The sequence below is a fragment of the Sminthopsis crassicaudata genome, chromosome 4 (assembly GCF_048593235.1).
Source record: "Sminthopsis crassicaudata isolate SCR6 chromosome 4, ASM4859323v1, whole genome shotgun sequence".
Classification (NCBI taxonomy): Eukaryota; Metazoa; Chordata; class Mammalia; order Dasyuromorphia; family Dasyuridae; genus Sminthopsis; species Sminthopsis crassicaudata.
The window spans coordinates 69,593,066-69,613,999 of NC_133620.1; the positions used below are offsets into that span (position 1 = coordinate 69,593,066).

A 20,934-nucleotide genomic window follows, 5' to 3' on the forward strand; every position below is an offset into this window, starting at 1 on the left:
CCTCCCCTTTTTGGACCTCAGTTTCTTCATTTGTAAAAAGGAGGGCTTGGATTCCATCAAGAAGCTAGAGCTGTAAGTGACTCAGAGACCATCAGGTCTCATCCCGTCATTTTATAGATGAGGAAATCAAGGTGTTTGTAGCTCACACAGGTAGTAAACATCAGAGTGAGATTTGAACTTGTGGTTTCCAACTCCTCTTTCAGGATGAGATATTGGGCAAAAAAACAGTGTCAAGAAAACATAAACAGTAGAACAAAGGGAAAATTAATCTAGGGAGGAGATGGGTGGAGACAATGGGCAGGCCGTGGGCAGGGAGGAAGAAGGAAATGTTCTGTGTCTGTTTGTGTATCCCTCTCTGCTGGCACCTGTGTTTGCCAATGTCTGTCAGCACTATCACCGACACCGTTTTCCCTGGGGGTCTGGCCTTCATTTTGGAGTCAAATTTATACAGTGCATACCTAAACCCTGTTCCTGGGAGATAAGCTGAGTTTGTACCATATATGTGCTTCAAAAGAGTTGGAGAACAGGAATGGGGGAGGAGGATTTGTTTGGAATCTAAGTAGAAATGGAGGCCAGAAACTCAGCAAAGAGGAGGCAGGGCAGGAGCAGAACCTAGGAGGGCTTTTGGAGGGGCTGAAGCAGATGGAAAGAGGGGGCTGGCTGCCCAGCTTAGAGAAATTTATGACAGATCTCCGGAGGTGAAGTTCTGCTGTTCAAAGATTCTTGGCTTTTTAATCTTGTGTTTCTATGAAGTGAATACATGGAAGAGTTGAGATCCAACAAAAGGCACTAGATGGATGTAATTCCAAGCTGTTTTGTCCATGGTTCCACCTGTCATCAGCCCTTGGGGAATCAAGAGATGATCCCTCAAAATCTTTAGGATTGATGGCTTTTCTCCCTTCCTCTGATAGTGTCCCTTTTACAGTGTCCCTTGAGGATACACGAATCCTGTTTCCAGGACCTGTTTCTTGCCATTGTAAGAATACTTTATTTGGAATCAGGGGACTTAGATTTTTTTAAATTTATATTTATATATATTTATATAAATAATTTATTTTCAAAATATATGCAAACATTCATACTTGCAAAACCTTGTGTTCCAAATTTTTCTCCCTCTCTTCCCCTCACCTAGATAGCAAGTAATCTAACACAGGTTAAGCACATGCAATTCTTCTAAACATATTTCAAGGGGCTTAGATTTAAACTCTTCCTGTGTCCTTCTATCTATGTGACTTGGGCAAGAAATGTAACCTCTGTAAAATGAGGATAGCTAGGTTGGATGACCTCTGAGCTCTCTTCTAGCTCTAGAACTATAATCCTGTGATTGGATTGAGGTGGGATATAGTGATAGGAGAGATCCAGAATCAAAGATGATTACTTGACTATGAGCCAGAATGACTGGGGAAATGGGGATGCCATAAACAGAAACAGGGAAGTGGGCCAGATTGAGGAGTGCTAGAGCCAGCTGAATTAGCTTGAGAGCCCATTGTTAAACATTGATTTATAACTTGAAAATCAGAAATGCCGCAAGTCAGGACTTGCTTTTTGTTTTGTTGATTGTCTAGATTTAAGAAAGCTATAGAGAAAATCCTAATAATACAGATTAAATTTAATATGTGTCATGGATATACAATATTCCCCAGTAATCTGGCTATTAAGCATTTACCAGTATGCCTCTGAATTACTCTTAGGTGTGTAGTCAACTTCTTGTCATTATATAATACTTGTTACAGGTTTTAAATGATTGTTCTCTTACAGTCTGTCCATGCTCACTTTCCTTTCCAATCAGGGGGCTCCTCCTTTAGCTCCCACCCTGGGCTCCCTGCCATTTCTTGCTGCTTCATACAATTCTAACACTTATTCCAACTTCAGCTGAACAAGGTTGGGCCCAGGGTTGCCCAGCTGGAAGAGAGGAGGAATGTTGAAGGGATGAAATTGAGAGTATTTGGAGCTGATTAGATATGGCCAATAAGGAGGAAGAAAGCTCCTTTGCTGCTTTGGGGCTGCTCCTTCACACCTTCCTTCCCCAGGAAACTCATCAATGGAGAATCTCATTCTCCTGCAAGATTGAATCAGCCTTGGTTTTCACATCTCTCCTTAGTTTCCTCAGCCCCTTAGATTAGACTCAAACTTGAGGACCCCGCCATGAGCTCTAGGACCTCCATCTAAGAAGAGAGCCCAAGAGATTTCTCCTAATTTCCCACCAGTCATATTCCTTTTGGACTTCTTTGGATTGCTCCATCACATCCCATCCCTAGTAATTTTTCCCTCCATTTCCCCTTCCCTGGCAGCTTCCTTTTATATCGTATTCCCTCTCCCCATCCTATTAGATTGTGTAAGCAACCTGACAACAGAAACTTTTCTTTTTATTTGTATTCATATTACCCATAGTTAGCACAGTGCCTGGTATATAGTAGGTACTTAATAAATGTTTAATGAATGGCCAAAGAGTTTAAAAAAAAAAAAAAAAGTAACTCCGAGGTTTCAAATGCAGCAGACTTGGTGAATGATGGTGGCAATCCGTGAATAAGCATGTTTAGGCATCTACCATGGACCAGGGATTATGCTACTTTGAAGGGATGTAAGTACAAAAGAGAAAGAGTCCTTGCCTGGTAAAGATATGTGACATGTTCACAGATATATAAATACAGGAAATGTACAATTATTAGGAGGAGAAGTGGAACAGGAGCAATTAAGAAAGTTTTCTCAAAGGAAATGACATCTTAAATGGTGCTGGGGTACCAGGCATTATGCTAGTTTCAGGGATGTAAATACAAAAAAGAAAGAGTCTGTACGTATGTTGAAGGCCATTTTGGCTGAACTGCCCATGGGGAAAGAGAGGAGTATCCTGTGTGTGACTGACCTAGAAAGTCTGGAGTCAGATTGTGAAGGGTTCTCAATGTCAGACAGAAGAATTTACATCTTAGAAATTTAGAAATTCAGCCATTTCTTGAGTGACATGTCCGGCCTGTGCTTTAAGAATATACATTTGGCAGCTTTGAGAAGGATGGCTTGGATGGAGGGAAGATCAATGAGGAGGCTATTGCCATAGTCCAGGCTGGAGGCTGTTAGAGATAGAAGGAGGAGTAAAAGCAAGAGCAAATTTAGATGCAAAGATATCAAGATAAGCTTTTGAATTTGGAGGGTAATGATAAAAACTCTAGATGAAGATGGCCTACAGGAAACTATTCCTATAACAGAAAAGCATGTTCTATATATGTTCCATAGGAAATAAGGATCTGGATTGATTTCAGATAAGAAGTCAGAGTTGGAATTAAAGCTGTGGAAAATATATGCAGAGAGGTGGTAATTGAGGATGTGGGGATGAAAGATACTGCCAAGAGAGAGAGTAAGGAGAGAGCGTCTGAAGGACGGAACTCTGGGAAACGATCACATTAAAAAGCTGGGGAAAGGATGGGAAGTCGGTACAGCAGAGAAAGGAGGAGTGGCTAGGAATGTAGGGAGATAGGAGTTTTCTTTCTTTTTTTTTTTTTAAATTAATTTTATAATTATAATTTTTTTTGACAGTACATATGCTTGGGTAATTTTTTTTAACAACATTATCCCTTGTACTCCCTTCTTTTCCGAATTTTCCCCTCCCTCTCTCCCTCCACCCCCTCTCCCAGATGACAGGCAATCCCATACATGTTAAATGTGTTACAGTATATCCCAGATAAAATACATGTGTGTAAAACCAAATTTCTTGTTGCACAGTAAGAATTGGATTGAGAAGGTAAAAATAAATTGGGAAGAAAGACAAAAGTGCAAACAGTTTACACTCAATTCCCAGTGTTCCTTCTCTGGGTGTAGCTGTTTCTGTCCATCATTGATCAACTGGAGCTGAATTAGCTCTTCTCTGTGTTGAAGATAGCCACTTCCATCAGAATACATCCTCATACAGTATCATTGTTGAAGTGTATAGTGATCTCCTTGTTCTGCTCGTTTCACTCAGCATCAGTTGATGTAAGTCTCTCCAAGCCTCTCTGTATTTCTCCTGTTGGTCATTTCTTACAGAACAATAATATTCCATAACCTTCATATACCATAATTTACCCAACCATTCTCCACTTGACGGGCATCCATTCATCTTCCAGCTTCTAGCCACTATGAAAAGGGCTGTCACAAACATACAGGTCCCTTTCCCTTCTTTAGTATTTCCTTGGGATATAAGCCCAGTAGTAGCACTGCTGGGTCAAAGGGTATGCATAATTTGATAATTTTGGGGCATAATTCCAGATTGTTCTCCAGAAGGGCATCACAGCTCCACCAGCAATGTATTAGTGTCCCAGTTTTCCCACATCCCCTCCAACATTCATCGTTATTTGTTCCTGTCATCTTAGCCAATCTGACAGTGGTATCTCAGAGTTGTCTTAATTAAATAATTAACTTGATCAGTAGTGATTTGGAACACTCTTTCATATGAGTGGAAATAGTTTCAATTTCATCATCTGAAAATTGTCTGTTCCTATCCTTTAACCATTTGAGATAGGAGTTTTCTGCAGAGACTTTATGATGCTTTCTGTGTCTCCTGGAAAATTACCAGAAAGTCTAATCGAAAAGATCCTTCAATAAAGGAATAGGAAGTGAATGGTGATTAATGCCTGGTTTTTTGTGAACATGGAAAGGGAATGTTACATTATATTACATTGTATTATATTATATTATATTATATTATATTATATTATATTATATTATATTATATTATATTATATTATATTATATTATATTATATTATATTATATTATGTTTTATTGTATCATAATGCAGAAAAAGAAATTTGTTCCAATTCAGCAAAGATCATTGCAACTGGAAGGGAGCTTCGAAGTTAGATGATAAAGAGCATCAACCCTAGAGTCAGGAGGCTCTGAGTTCAAATAAACTCAGACACTTACTACCTTTGTGATCTTGTGCAAGTCACTTAACCCCAATTGCATAAAAAAAAGAGAGAGATATGATATATTCAGGGGGAAGAATAACTTGTCCAGAACACGGCTAGTTAGTGGCAGAACTCAGATGCTCTAACTCCCCTCTTTTCAACAACACTACAATATCAAAGCAAACTTTAAAATAGAAGTTATTACAGAGAGGCTTGGAGAGACTTAATCAACTGTTGCTGAGTGAAATGAGCAGAACCAGAAGATCGCTGTACACTTCAACAACAATACTGTATGAGGATGTATTCTGATGGAAGTGGAAATCTTCAACATAAAGAAGATCCAACTCACTTCCAGCTGATCAATGATGGACAGAAACAACTACACCCAGAGAAGGAACACTGGGAAGTGAATGTAAATTGTTAGCACTACTGTCTATCTACCCAGGTCACTTATACCTTCGGAAGCTAATAATTAATGTGCAACAAGAAAATGGGATTTACACACATATATTGTATCTGGGTTATACTGTAACACATGTAAAATGTATGGGATTGTCTGTCATGGGGGGAGGGAGTGGAGGAAGGGGGGGATAATTTGGAAAAATGAATACAAGTAATAATATTATAAAATAAATAAATAAATAAAATGCATCATTGTACTGATAAAAAAAATAGAAGTTATTAATCTGGTTTTGTGACCTTGGGTTTTTAAAGTTTCTAAATTTATTTTTAACTTAAGTACAAAATAAGAAAAGAAAAATTTGTCATATGCATGGCAGAACATGAGAGGATTCAATATAAAGCAATAAATTTCCATTTTAAGAAACCTATATAATAAAAACTATACATTGTTTTCAAAGCTGCCCATCTATTCTTTGCTTCCCGTCAGTTTTCTTTTATTCTCTACTATGCCTTTTTTATTTTATTTTTTTTCCTTTCTCCCCCATCCTCCAAAGAAGGCTACAATTAGTCTTGGATACATACACACACACACACATATATACTCACCTTCATAAATATACATACATATTCATTAATATGCAAATATTGCACATATATGTGAGGTCATACTGTGCTTATTTCTACTTGTCTGTTTCTCTGATGAATAAAGATAAAAGGATAAAGAAAGATGGATAGCTTCTTTCTTCATGTCTTTCCATGTTTTTCTGAATCAATCAGCTCACCATTTCCTAGACCACAGCTATATTTCAATCCAGTCATATTCTGTCTGAGAGACTGTCTACAAAATTTTTCCCCATTTTTCTGCATTTCTTCCATTCTTGGTTGCATACATTTTCTTTATATAAAAAGCTATAATTTAAAATAACCAAAATTATTTATTTTACACTTCAACAATGCTCTCACCTTATAATATGGTTTAAGGTTAGATACTATTGCTGAATCTACTTGTTTTACATCTTTTTTCTCCCATGGTTTCTTTAAAGTTCCCAACCTTTTGTTTTTCTAAATGAATTTTGCAAATATTTTTTTCTAAATCAGTAAGATAATTTTAAAAAGTAATTTAATGGTATCGCATAAATACATTAGGTTAAATTATCATTTTTGCTATATTTGTTTTATTCACCCATGAACAATAAATATTGCTTCAATTAGTTAGATCTAACCTTCTTTGTATACAAAGTGTTTTATGTTTATTAATTTGTGCATTTAAAAACATTATCCCGAGAAGAGAGTCCATAGGGTTCAGCAGTTTGGCAAAAGGAATCTGTGACATGGAGATTTTTCTACAGGGTTCTAAAAGTCTGGAGAATGTTTTGAGGACCCTTGTGCTAAGAATCAAGGGAATTGGATTAGCAAACTTTAAAAACCTTTTATACTCTCCAACATCAGCTGCTTTCCGGAATTTTTCTCACCTGCAATACTGGATCTTTCCCACCAGGTGTCATCCTCTCACCAACATAGAAAAGCTGGCTCAGTTCAAAATCTCCATTCTCTACTAGGCAAGGTGGACCGTTCAAGCCGTTACCTGGTAGGGGACCCAGGGGAGCCCAGAGCGTCTGACAGGTAAGACGGGGCCAGAGCAGTCTGTGACAGGGCTTGGGCAGCCTAATGATGGACTGTCTCCTTCTTGGTCACAAGTGGGCATCTTTCCCCCCTTTCAGAAGGACTTTCACTAAATTGAAGAAGTCAGTTTCTGATTGAGCAGATCAATGGGAAGTTGGAGGAAACATAATCAGAAGAAAGTTTGAACTCGTAGGGGGATATTTAGAAAACTTGCTGGACGTTTAAGAACTTTCAAGAGCTCTGAAGAAGACTCATGATGGAAAATGTTGTCCATGTCTAGAGAAAGAACTATGGAGTGTGAATTCACATCAAAGCTATTTTCACTTTATTTTTCTTGTGTTTTTTTTCCTTTTTGTTCTGATCTTCTTTTACAGCATGACTGATATGGAAATATGTTTAACGTGATTGTATATGTATAGTCTATATTAAATTGCTTGCTGTCTTGGGGAGAGAGAAAAATCTTGGAACTTAGCATCTTATAAAAGTGAATGTTGAAAAGTGAATATTTACATGGAATTGAAAAAGAAATAAATACTATTTATTTATTTATTACTGGAGAGGGGGATGGGAGAAAAGGAAAAACTGTCTGAGAAACTCTGGGGAATGCTTCTTGGACCCTTGGACTGTCATTCAGTCCAGCCTGGATTAATTTAAGGGGTCCCCAGGGAAGTCCCCAAACTCCCTAATGTGGTTCTGGGTGGGACATCTCTTTAGCAGAGGCACTAGGGAGACCAGGAGCCGGGTCACTGGCGATTCTAGAGCACCAGGACTAGCTACGATCATACTCACTATTGCTGATAGAAGAGCTAGTCCTAGAGAGAGGCGGTGCCCTACAGTGAGGTGAACACTAACACCTTTCCTATGTTCCTTTCCTGGCCTGTAGGCAAGCAGGTATCGCTCCTAGGCGCTCCCTCAGCGTGGATGATATTGGTGTTCCCAACCTGGTCCGGTCCGTGGGCCGGATAGCAGAAGTATTTCCAGATGGGACCAGCCAGTTGGAGCTTCAACGTCCCCCAAATGGTACCTTTGGCTTCTGCGTGTCCTCAGGGAATGGTCGGCCTGATTCAGGTAATTCTATCCCCGGGCACAAAGTCCTCACAGAAGTCCCTAGGAGTCAGCAACTATGCCTGTAATCCCAGCTTCTGGGGGGGGGGGGGCGGTGGATCTCAGGGGCTCTCGCTTCTGCTCAGTGAGCTAAGATGATCAGGTATTGGTATGCAGGACTGCACCATAGGGTGAGCTCCTGGAATGGAGGGCTTCTCGATGGCCCAGGGTGGAACAAAGCAAACCCATCCGGGTCAGAACCAGAACGGATCAAAGCTCTCAGACTAATTAGTCAGATAGCGCTTTATGAGTAATCAGTGTACTTCCCCCCAAGATGAATTGTGGAGAGATGAGAGAAAGAAAAAGAGAGGAGGAGGAGGAGGAGAAAGTGGGAAGGGAGGGAGATACAGAGAGAGGAATAGAGGGGCACAGTGGGGAGAGAGACAGAGAGAAAGATATAGTGAGAGAGAGAAAAAGAGAGAGAGGGAAGGAGGGATGGAGAGAGTGAAAGGGGGGATGGAAGGAGCAAGAGAGAGAGATTTGAGAAAGCTCATTTTAGGGCAGTTCCTTTTCAGGATCTTTTTATTCAAACAGCCAAGATCTTCACCTTTGCCGGCTCTCCTATTTGTAATCTTCACCCCACCCTTACCAATCCCACTTCTCAGGAGCATTTGAGGTTTGTTAGAGAACATGGGCTGTTTCTGCTGGAAAAGCTTCGCTAGTTTAATTCCATCTGGGGACAAGTTGAAACAGTAAGACACTGAGGGAGGCCAGTGTCTGGCCGGAGGTAGCATCCAGTCCCGAGGTGGCAGGGAGACTGCAAGCGGAGGCTTCACAATCGGACTTGCTTTCTGGTGCTGATAGTGTCTTGAATTCAGGTTCTTAAAATCCTTCCTTTGGGAATGCAGCCAGAACCACAGCGCTTGCGTGGAGGCAGTCACTGGAGTGAAGCTCCCTGATTCCTGCAGGAAAAGCGGCCTAGATATTTTCCTGCACTTTTTCCTTGCCTGTGCCTAGATATGTGGACAATTTCCTCCCCTACTCCCAAGGCCTCCCACACTTGTTTATGGTGGTTTAATGCCTCACTCACGGGCTGCCCTAGATCTGTGCCCTAGAAGGTTGCCCTGGGGCTTCTCTGTCTGAGGCTTGTCTGAGTCGGGCAGAGGGGTCAGTCATTTGGTGTGGATGCTGTGGGCGACTGTAGCCTCCTGCAGTCCTCAACCGCGCCTCAAAAATGCTTGGGGAAGTGGAGGAGAATCGGGGCATGGTCCTTTGTGGACAGAAAGTTTCCCTGAGAATCTATTTCAAGATCAATCTTGGTGCAAATGAAACTTGAAAGCTGGGTAACAAGCAAACTGACCTCAATCAGTGCAGGGAGAGCACGGCCTGTTCTTATTGACTGATGTACCTCCAAAAAAATCCCATTTCTTCTTCTTCAGCATTTTGTTCACAATCACCTCAGGCTAAAGTTTGTATTTTAAAAACATTTCGGTGCTAAATTTGGGAGGAGGAAAGATTGAAAAAAAAAAAAAAAAGCCTAAAAACAATCTTTGCCTTCAAGTAGTTTATAGTATAATGTAACAAACACACGGACCAGGATATAATTTATGTAGATTGGCTGTAATCTTAAGGGGAAGTGAGAGGCGGGAAGAATGAGAGAGAGAGAGAGAGAGAGAGAGAGAGAGAGAGAGAGAGAGAGAGAGAGAGAGAGAGAGAGAGAGAGAGAGAGAGAGAGAGAGAGAGAGAGAGAGAGAGAGAGAGAGAGAGAGAGGAGAGAGACAGAGAGACAGAGAGACAGAGAGACAGAGAGAGACAGAGAGAGAGAGACTGAGAGAGAGAGAGAGAGAAGAGAGAGAAAGAGACAGAGAGACAGAGAGAGAGACAGAGAGAGAGAGAAGAGAGAGAAAGAGACAGAGAGACAGAGAGAGACAGAGAGAGAGAGAGAGAGAGAGAGAGAGAGAGAGAGAGAGAGAGAGAGAGAGAGAGAGAGAGAGAGCGCAAGCATGTCAGTCAGACAGGCAATCTAAAAGTTCATATCTCATAAAAACTCTCCATTTTCCAGGAAAGCAGGAGTGAGACATAAGCATTTAACTCCCAACAGTTTGTCCACACTGCGAAAGAGATTCTTTTTAATCCTTCTCTGTCATAGCTGCATGGTTTTCACAACAACATGCTAAGCCCACATCCCTGGGGTGTCTGGCTCCCAGAAGCACTGTGGGTCCTGGGTCTTATTTTTATCTGTTGCTGTATCCCCAGCCTTGAAAAGAGGCAATGCTTAAAGCCAACGGCTGACAGTAATGTCCGGGGCTCGCCACCTGTCATGTCTGAGTCCTGGTCCCCGCCAGCATTTCTTTCCCCTCCAAAATTCCTGCGTCTTGCATCACCCTGGGGTTGGCCAATCCAGGAATTACTGGCAGGAAGGCGGGCATCTCAGGGCCCTAATACTAGCAGTTCTTACACTGTCTCAGCAGACATATCCCCCTGGGACTGTACCACCAAGTAGTTGGGGAAGAGAGAGACTAGATTTCTCCTCTGCTTCTGCTTGTGTCTGTGAGGGAGGAAATCACTTGACATGGGAGGAATGGATATCAGGGGAGCGAGGAGAAGGGAATCTCATTCCATCCATAAGCAACTGGGACAGGTCAGGCACTGTGGATACAAAGACCATCTCGCTCTTAAAAAGTAAAGTTGGGAGAATCAAGTTGTACATGGAGAGCAAGGGGTCTTATTTTAAATTTTATTTTCAATTCCAAAGAAGATCAGTGACACCATAAAGATGATGTTTTGACTTGCCCAGGAATTGGATTTAAGCCAAAACAAAGCCAAACAAAGTCTCAGCCTCGCTCTTTCCTCCTGGAATCCCGAGGAATGAAGGACAACCAGTGCAGAGTCACCAAGTCTGAAATAGAGTTTTGTGTCTGAGGATCAATAAGATTAGTTTGAGTGGCTTGTGGAGAGTGTAAAAGGACAAACTATGGAAATTATGCCCCCAAAGCTAAGTGTGATAGAAAGGGAGGTAGGGACAAGCAGACAGCAGATAGTACAGAATCATTCTGATTTATTGAGAGCAAATGAACAAGATCAAGTCTACAATTTAGGAAGATCTGTTGGGAGCTGTGGGGATGATAGTTGGAGAGGAGAGTCTTGAGGAAGGAAGATCAATGAGGAGGCTAGGAGACAGAGGATAAAAGTGTGACTGGGTCACGTCACCGTGGGGGAGAAATGACCTTTTTCCTCATGGTGTGAGAGATGTCTCAATCAAGTCTTTTCTCTTTTTGAATTTCAAACTACCTATTAACATAATCTCTTTCCATTCCTGAGTACAAACATAAGGTAGGATAACTTCATCATGCTCCCAACCTTCGGTGGGATAATGGACTTGACTAAGGTCACCTTCAACGGGCAGCCTTTCTGTCCCTTCCAGCTCTGAGATTTTAACAGTTTTTATTTGGGTTAAACATGAAGATCCACTTCCTTGTTAAAAATCCTTTCCACTGGATTAAAAAGTACTTCGCATAGTCATCTTTTTTGTGTTTTTTATTTTTTACAAATGACTTTTCTTTAGAGTTCTGCCCCCAGCTCTTCTCCTTCCAAAAGGTCTGGCTTATATCTGGGCTTGTTCTTCTGGGTCTTATCTTCACTTACCACCCACACATTCCAAAACTCATCAGGCATTTCTCTTGTTTAGACAAAGCCTGCCCCAGGCCCCTCATTAAGCTTTAGAGCTTACCTCAGCAGTATTCTAAGGGGATAAAGGAAACCCAGAGTGGGGGTTTAAACCAGATGAATGAGATTGAAAGCGAAGGGTGTAGCAAAGAACCCATAAAGGAGAGAGACTGGGAAACTGAGAGCTGGCTCTGCGCTGGTAGGTCCTGAGCCCCCACCGCCAGGACCCTAGGTTTAGATCTGCAGAGTACCTGAGAGGTCATTTAGCCAGTGGTCTAGGATCCTAGATTTAGGTGTCCTGGAGATCTTAGAAATCATCTAGACTAACCTTATCTTTGACAGATGAGGAAACAGAGGCTCAAATTCACACAAGGAGTGGAACTTACTGGAATTATAAAAGCAGAAGGTAGATAGATGAATAGGGAAGACAGGATACATACCTGTATCACCTGGTCAGTGAGTGAGGAGCTGATATGAAAACAGGATTTCCCATTGGATACACTGATTTTGTGGTCAGAGTATCAACAGTGTTAAAACAATTTCAATCAAAAGTCAGAGAGGTTGACTTCCTGGAGTCCAAGAAAAAAAAAAAAAAAAAACTATTTCCCAGAAATTGGAAAGAGGACCCTTGAGAAGGCAGAGGGTGGACAACAGTGAATAAAGCTAAGCAATACCTAGCAACTTTAGGTATCAAACCGGCTGCACTTTTCACTATCACCCTTCTCTGCCCCCCACATCCAGTTTGCATAAAACCTAGACACTGCTTATAATTGGTAGCATTTTTTCTTCCAGGATCAAAGAGATTTTCAGAGTTGAAAGGCATCTATCCCTATAGACAGCTAAACCAACTCAGACCCGAAAAACAGACTCTCTAGTTCAATTTATCTGAAAAGATCAACTGATTTTTGCCTGATTATCTCCAATGAGAGAGCCCTGACTCCCCTCTGAGGCAGACCACTTTACTTGGAGAGAACTCTCATTTGGAGGAAATTAACTTTTTTTTTTTTTGCCTGTTGTTCCTATTTCCAAACAGAACCAGCTGAATCTTATTTCCATTTGATAGCTTTTCCTGTAATTCTTAAAGCCAGCAATTGCATCTTCCTTAACCCTTCTTTTCTCCAGGGTAAACATATCAGCTTCTTTCAACTGATTCTCATATGACATGAATGCAAAGGGCCTTCATTCTGCTTGTTGCCCTTTTCTAACAGTCTTCAGCTTTATCAAAGGCCTCCCTGAAATATGGGGCACAGAAAAGGACCCCATTGTCTACATGGAGTCTGACCAGGGCAGAACACAGCAGGACCTCCTCATTCCTGGACACAACATCTCTCTTAGTTCAGCTTAACATGTCATTAGCTATTTTAGCTACCATGTCACCCCACTGATTTATATTGAGATTGAAGTCCACTAAAATTCCCAAATCTTTTTTTTTTTTTTTAATATATATTTTCTCCATCATTTACTTGAGTCTAGGTAATCAACAAAACAATAAATCAAATCCCAATTTATGTATATATTTTTTTCCTTTTGTGGTGTAAATGCTCACACAGGAAATTTAACAATCAAGCTTTGGAGCAGAATGATCTGTCTCCAGAATACCCTTGCCTGCAGCCAATGTAAACCTAGCTATGTATTTCTCCATTGCCCTTTGGGTAACCAGAAATGTTGATTCCTCAGAGATTCATTTCCCATAATTCACTCATTCAGCAAGCATTTGTTACCTGCCCAGTAAGTGTTAGGTACTTCTCTAGAAACTAGAGACACAAAAACTAAAAAACTGTGGGATTCTACTAGAGAGATGTGAGGAGGGATGGCGTTCCAGGAGTGACGGACACTGTGTGAGAGGGAAAATGGAATGTTGTATTCCAGGAACAACAGCAGGCTGGCTAGTTTGGATGGATTATAGTGTGTAGGGAGGAGTAATGTATTTATTATCAACCTAGAAAGGAGGTCTGGAGCCAGGTTATAAGAGCATTCAATGCCAGAGAAGCTTGTGTTTTATCCTACATGCAAAAGAAGAGCTGCTGAAGCTTCTAAAACAGAGAAATGATGTGGCCAGACTTGGAAGAGCAGGAGAACCTACGAATAGGCTTTTGCAATAGTTCAAAGGAAGAGATTATGCCTTGAACTAGGGTGATGGAGGGAAGGGGAAGGATGAGAAAAATGTTATGTATGCTAAAAAAAAAAAAAATCAATGAACCCACTGGCATTTATTGGGTGCCTACCATATACCAAGTACTATAGATTACTATGGATATACATTATTTCCCTCTAATAGATTATAAGCCCCAAGGGATTTTTATTCTCCCAGGGCAGGCAACATGCACAAACACACAAAACTCTAATAGTTTAGAACATACTCAGCCTTTTGGGGCACCCTGGATAAGCATATACAAAATACATACCAAAAATATAAGATAATTTCAGAGGAAGGTGCTGAGCAAGTGGAGGGGCAGCTGGTATCAGGAAAGTATTCATGTTTGGCAAAGCATTTGAGCAGAGCTTTGAAGAAACTAAAGTATGTCCGAGGTGGAGATGAAAAGGGAGTACGTACCCATTGTGGGGGACAGTCAGGAGCAAGGTTTAAAGATTGGAAAGGTTGTGTATGAAGAATAGAAATGTGTGTAAAGGTGAACACTGTATAATAAGCCTGGAAAGGTAAGTTGGAACCCATTATAAAGGGCTTTCATTGCCAAACAGAGGAATTTGTATTTTTCCTAGGGGTAAGAAGAAATCACTGGCATATATTGAGCAATGGAGCAACGTTCAGACGTGTGTTTATAGAGATCTCTTTGGCAGCTGGATGGAAAAAGACATGGAGAAGGGAGAGTCCTTCTCCATTTATAGTTATTGTAATAGACCAGGCTAGAAGTAATGAGGGTAGTGATAGTGTGAGTGGAGGGTGGATGCATTTGGGGAAGGAGACTTGATCTTTGATTTGTTATGAGTGTAGGGTGAGGGAGAGTGAGACGTGAAGGATAGCATTAAAGTTTGTGAATCCCGGTAATGTGGCACCCTTAATAGAAATAAGGAAATTCATAAAAGGGCTAATTTTGGAAGAAAAGATAAGTTCTTTTTTGGAACTTTGAAACGTCTACGAAACCTCTAGTTCAAAATGTCTAGTAGTTAGGTGGTGATATGAGCAAAATTCTGCAACTTGAGCGTATGATTGGAGCAAGAATATCATGGGCAGGTTTTTGGAAAAGGATGAGAAAAAAATGAAGAGCAACATCAATTGCAATCAAATAAAGAATGTGTTTGGGGGATAAGATGGAGTAGAAGGTCAAATGGAGAAATTTCATAGTTCTGGGCTGTGAAGACAAGATCTTCCTTGTGTGTGGCTGCATTAGAGTGAAGGGGATGATCATATAAATTGAGGTTCATAAACGAGGGAAACAAGTATTTGAAGAAACAACAACATGCATAAACAGAATCTCCACATTTAAGGACAGGGGTTGGAGTGGAAAGGAGAGATCAAGAAACTCCTTGAGAAAGGAAGGAGAAGGGCTAAGATATACCCTTACATGATGGTATCAAGGTTTTGGGGAACATATAAAGTGAATCTGTTATAATCTAGGATGGAAAAACAAGTTTGTTTTAGAAGTGCTGATAGACTTGTATAATTTGTCATCTGTTTGCTAGTTCTTCCAGTTTCTATAAATGTCTTTGAGTGATCTGGTTTAGAAAGGTCTCACACCATGTTTTTCCAGACTTGCTTTTCCCTGTACTGCTCCTTACTACTTTGGAAGGCAACACTACTAAAAATTTCCCACCATCTTCCTTTGTAACAAATGCAAATGAGTTTATATTGTAAATTAGCATTTCTCTCATCTGCCATGTCTTTCCACTTGCCAAGGAGATAAAGAGTTTCTGCTGTGCCGTGGCTTCCATTTTGTGGAAATCACTGTATATCAGATAAACTGATGTTAATAATCATGATGAGATCTAGATAAGGGGTACCAAATGAAATTAGATTTAATTGAGGTCTAGTGGCAGGTTCAGGGTACAGGGAGTCGAATAGAGCTCTCCTGCAACCCCTTTGGATTCGGTGCAAGGATACAGAGTTAAATGAGGTCTAGTGGTGGAGCAGAGTCCCCTGTAAAGGAATTTACAGGCCCAAAAACCTAGATTGATAAAAGAGGTTTATTGTGGGGTTTGGAAGCAAGGCTAAAGTCTGGTTAGTAAAAGGCGTTAGGTAAAGAGAGAAGTACACCAGAAGTTCCGGTGGACAGAGAGTCTGTGGTGCAAAGCATGGTGCCAGCATGTTTTGACCCTCTGCAAAGAGATGATTCCAGCTTAGCTCTTTTATAAAGAGAGATTTGGTGAAACAGGCCCATGGGTGGAGTCCCAGGTTGGCTCCTTGATGGGTTTCAGCAAGGGCTAGAGTTTCTAGGTGTGAGTTGGGAAACCTGAGCAGATCACTAGAATGGGGGCTGGGACAGCCCAAGTTAACTCAGATTCGATGGGGGCTGGAAGAGCCTGGATATCTCCTATTGGAATTCAAAAAGGTGCTTTTGACCAGGACTTGTGACTCAAAGGTCAGCCATGGGGGGTTGGGAATCAGAAAGGAATCTTAAAGGGGCTATAACCCACATCAATCAGAAATATTAGTAATTGGAGTTAATGGTTATTGTCATTCACTTTGTCCAATTCCCATTTTTCAGAGTGAGTATGTCAGATTGAGCTGATGTAGAGGGGTTATCAACAAGGACATTATAGCACTTGGCTCCTATAGACACAATCCTATGTACCTATATGGAAACAAAACTAGTCAGGAGAACAGGGTGTTAGTTTTTAGATGTTTCCAAATTAGAGCCATAAGCTTAATGAGGAGTAAACTGAGGCATAAACCGAGACGGGTCAGTTCCTTTTCTCTGTCTCCTTCCTTCCCCAAAGTAACCAAGGGCGGGGTCGGCAGCAAAGGAATTTGCTACTCGATGCTGTATGGAAACAAAGTCTTTATTGATAGTAAAGGGATAGACAGGCATTTGGCCTTCAGGAAGACCAGACTGCCTGTAAGGGGACGTCAGTTGACAGGCATTGGCTGGTATACACCAAATGCAAAGATTTCATTTTTCAGCCTTCCTTATATACATACATGATGACTAGAGTCATCAAAACAATGTTTGCACAGAGATGTTATCAGGAGGTTCTGGAGATATTTGTCAATAATACAAGAATTCTCTGTTGTAAATAAGTCAGGAATTTTCTTATTATTGTAAATAAGACAAAAAATCCCTATTGTTATCTCCTTCAGTCTCTCCCCAGAAAGGAATTTCAGATCATTAGAATGAGGGCTGAAAACCGAAACTAGCCCAAAGGAAGTTGGAGATTAAACAAGGACTATCAAACGGGGCTACTGCCCCCAACAAGCTCAGGCCTGAGCCCAAATTAATACCCGTAGGTGTCTAGGAAGCTGCATCAATCCAACTAGAAATCACCAGGAAACTTTGTCAAGGGATGCCCAGCTTGGCCTTTGACCCAAGCCCTGTCACCAATCAAGTCCTGGTTTTGCCACTTTTTCCTACCTCATGTAGGGGAGAGAATGCTGACAGCTATTGGTCCTATCACACAGCATATCTACTACATTGTGAAAGGCAGCTAGATGGTTCAGTGGATAAAGTGCTGGTCTTGAAGTCAGAAAGACCTGAATTCAAGTCCAGACTCACATCCTTCCTAGTTGTGTGATTCTGAGTAAGCTATTTTAACTCTTTCTACCTCAGTTTCCTCAACCGTAAAATGGGGATAATAGCACATAACCCCTAGGGCTGTTGTCAAGATGAAATGAGACACAGTGTCTGGCTCATAATAAGTGCTTAATAAATATTTCCTCCCTCCCTTCTTTCTGACTCTCTTCTTGAGGAACATATTTATGCCTTCTCTATTACATATCATTATTTTCAGTTTAGCCCAATATTCTACAGGCTGTTGAGATCTCTTGGTATCCTGAGTCATCCAATATGTTAATTTCCCTCCAAGCTACAAATTTGTAAATTTGATAAGCATTCCATCTAAGCCTTCATCCAAGTGACTAATGAAAACTGTTAAACTACAAAGGGCTGAACACAGAATGTACCTGGGGCAATCCACTCCAGAGCCCTCTTTCCAATCATTAATGAGCATCAAACCATTAATGGAGGCTCTTTAGTTCCAGCCAATCAACCAGTTTCAGTTCCAGCTAATCATCCTGTGGTATAGTCGGTAGCCTTCCCACAATAATACCGGCAGACTTTGTCCAATGCTTTGCTAAATTCTAGGTTAAACTATAGTTACAGAATTCTTCTGATCCATCATTCTGTTACCATTTTTTTAAAAAAGGAAATTGTGTTAATTTACCAAAAGTTTTTCACTAGCCATACTTTTAATAACACACTCCAGATTTTGAAAGTCAGAAATTGAAGTCAGATTGCTAGTCTATAATTAACAGACTTTTACTCTTTTTTTTTTTTTTTTTTTTTTTTTTTTTGGGTGAGATACTCTTGGCCCTTCTCTAGTCCTATGTTACTTCTTCCCTTCTCCAGTCTTGCAGAAACCATCAACAGTGTCTCAGCAAATCACACCTGCCAGTTCTTTCCATACTCCAAGGGCATACATAGTTCATCTGGGCCATGAGTCATCAAGGGCAGCTGGGCACCCTCTCACCATTTCTGTATTTATCTTGGATATCCCATCCCCATTACTCATTTTTATTCTCCCCTTTCCAGTTCAAAGATCTTTCCTCCTTGGAGAAGAAATCAAAAGAAAAATAACATTGAGAAGCTCTGCCATCTCTCCATCAATCTAATCCTGAGTACCAATCCTAGCACTTCTTTTCCAAAATAGACCTGAGATTTTTGTTGTCCTAAGTTTCTCTTCTCAGCTATGAGTCTGAGTTCTTTTTTACCTATGCTTCCCACAGAAATCTAAATTTCCTTGATGCTCATATTGTTCTCTTTTCCTCCTCATCTTAGGAATATTATTCAGGAAAACTTCTCATGCTTCTTTTAGCCCATGAGATTCTATTTAGACTTTCTTTGAACCTTTTGAAATCTGCTTTCCCAAATCTGATTCTAAAATAAAATTGCAGCTTTCTCCCCAGAACCAACCCCATCATTCCCATCTTTTCCAGACCAGCCACAAATTTCTGTGGATTGATAACAGTCAAGTTCAGATCATTTTCTCTTTGTTCTCCTAGGACAACCCAAGAACTTTTTAGTTTCCGTCCTTGGGGTGGAGAATGAATTGAATTAAATTATAATTTCTTACTGCTACTCTTATTAAGTGTCTGAAGTAGGCTGTTATCTATTTTCCAAATTCCTCATCTATTTCCTTTCTTTCCTGGTGGATTACAGCATATGCCCAATGAACATATCATTTCCATTTTTATTACTGTTGCTGTTCTTCACTGAAGATATCTCCATCATGCTTCCATCCTCTGTTCCTAAATTTCTCCTAGAGAGAATAGCTTCTTAATCACTGATGCTGTTTTGTCTTTTGCCTATCTGGTTCCTTTTGAATAAGCTATTGCCTTCTAGAACCACATTGGGACACATTTAGTGGTAGAGTAGACAGAGGTTGCTGGTTGGATTTAGGATTAGTTCCAATCCTGTGTCAGTTGGGTGATCTTGGGCAAGTCACTTAAATTTTCTCAGCCTCAGTTTTCCCATTTGTAAAACTGGGATAATAATGACACTGACTTTGAAAGGTTGTTGTGAGAATCAAATGAGATAACACTTGTAAAACCCCTTTGCAAATACTAAAGAGCTATTGCAAACTCATAAATGATAGCTATTAATATTAACATCTTTTTTTTTTTTTTTTTAATGAATGCAGGCTTGGGATCAGGACAAGGATGTGCTCACTTTGGTTAGGACTTCAGGATAATCATAAGTGACTGTTGGCTGGGGGTGGGAGATGGCCGAAGGATTTTTAGAATGTTTATGAGGATGAAGAAGATGAGTCTCTCTCTGAAGGAAAGGAAGGAAGGAAGGGAAGAAGGGAGGGAGGGGAGAATAGAAGAAAAAGGAAGAAAGAATGGAAGGAAGGAAACAAGAAAAAGAAAAAGCAAGAGAGAAAGAGAAAGAAATAAGGGAGGGGTGAAAGGAGGAAGGGAGAAAGAGAAAAAAAAGCACCTTGCTCTCAGTAGATGCTCCATAAATATGTACTGATTTCACTTCCAGGAGTGTCCTAAGTTCCCTGTTTTTCTCCCCAGGGTTCTACATTCAGGAAATTGCAGATGCCAACACAGCCAAATTGTACTCGGGGCTGCTGGGAGTAGGGGATGAAATCCTGGAGGTGAATGGGGCCAAGGTCACAGGGTTGGGTCTGGCCCTTGTCAACCAACTCCTCTCCCAGTCAGAGAGCCTCTCCATCCGAGTGCTGAAGCAGAGAGGCTCCCGCCGGTGACCCAGAGGGTTCCACCCCAGCTGTCCTGGGCCTCCCTGACAAGGAAGGCTCCATAAATCATGGAAGCTAACTCCACAGACTGTGGGGGGTGTTCTGGGCCAGCTCTGGCATTCAGGGAGGAGTCGTGGGCCAAGAATCAATGAAATTTTTGGGAAGCCCCCATGGGTCTCTTTCCTCAGGCAGAGACTCTCAGGGGATGTCTGTAGCTGGGTACTTTGTCCTAGCTGGAAGGGGGTGGTGAGCCTTGGCCCTTTCAGTAGGTGATGGGGAAGTCATCAAGAAGTAATTAGCCTGATGGAGACTGGCTTTCTCCACTCTGAACCTCAGTTTCCTTATCTGGAAAATGGGAGGGCTGGGTATTATGACTATTAAGATCCTTTCTGTTCTAAATCATTGAGGTCCTGGGCCTTGAGTAGACAATGACCAAAGAAGCTCTTCAGTACTAAAGACGTCCCTTGTCTTTTCTTTACCTCCCCCTCTAGATGCTTTTTTTCATCCTCTGGGTGTCTTTGTCCAGAAATAAAGGTTCCCTTTGACCAGAAGAGCCTCTAGAGCCCTGCTAGGCCAGATAATTGGGGAGGGGTCACATCCCTGGACCCTGCTTGTCAGACCCTTTTGTAAGAAGGGAGGTAGGAAAACCAACAAGAAAAACTGGCATCTGCAGTCTAGTTCTGCATGTCTTCCTCTGGTTAATGATAGGACTGGACCACAGTGCCAGCCCAGACAACCTGCTTTGTCTCTAGGGCACAAAACTGGCTGCCTTGTGTCCAGAACGTTCAGGCTCTGTGCTCAAGCCTTTTTCTGTGAGCCTGAGGTGGAAATGTGCCAGGCTGGGCTCAGTCCTCCAGGGCCTAAAGGTATTGGAGGATCTGGATGGAGGAGGATCAGGGAAGAGGGGAAGAAGGGGGGCTATCCCCCTGAGCCTACCCATCTCCTTC

General features: G+C 41.3%; 1 protein-coding gene across 3 annotated transcripts in view; it reads left to right on the forward strand.

The window, feature by feature from the left end:
• The window catches only part of KIAA1614 (KIAA1614 ortholog), a 61,186-nt gene extending 40,741 nt beyond the window's left edge, over positions 1–20,445 (forward strand). For all 3 annotated transcript variants that reach the window (XM_074308513.1, XM_074308515.1, XM_074308514.1), the window contains 3 exons: positions 6,777–6,901; positions 7,785–7,969; positions 19,803–20,445. In XM_074308513.1, the coding sequence (XP_074164614.1) occupies positions 6,777–6,901; positions 7,785–7,969; positions 19,803–19,996 (504 nt within the window). In that variant the 3' untranslated portion in view covers positions 19,997–20,445. The remainder of the gene's footprint in view (positions 1–6,776; positions 6,902–7,784; positions 7,970–19,802) is intronic.
• The last annotated feature ends 489 nt before the right edge of the window (positions 20,446–20,934 follow it).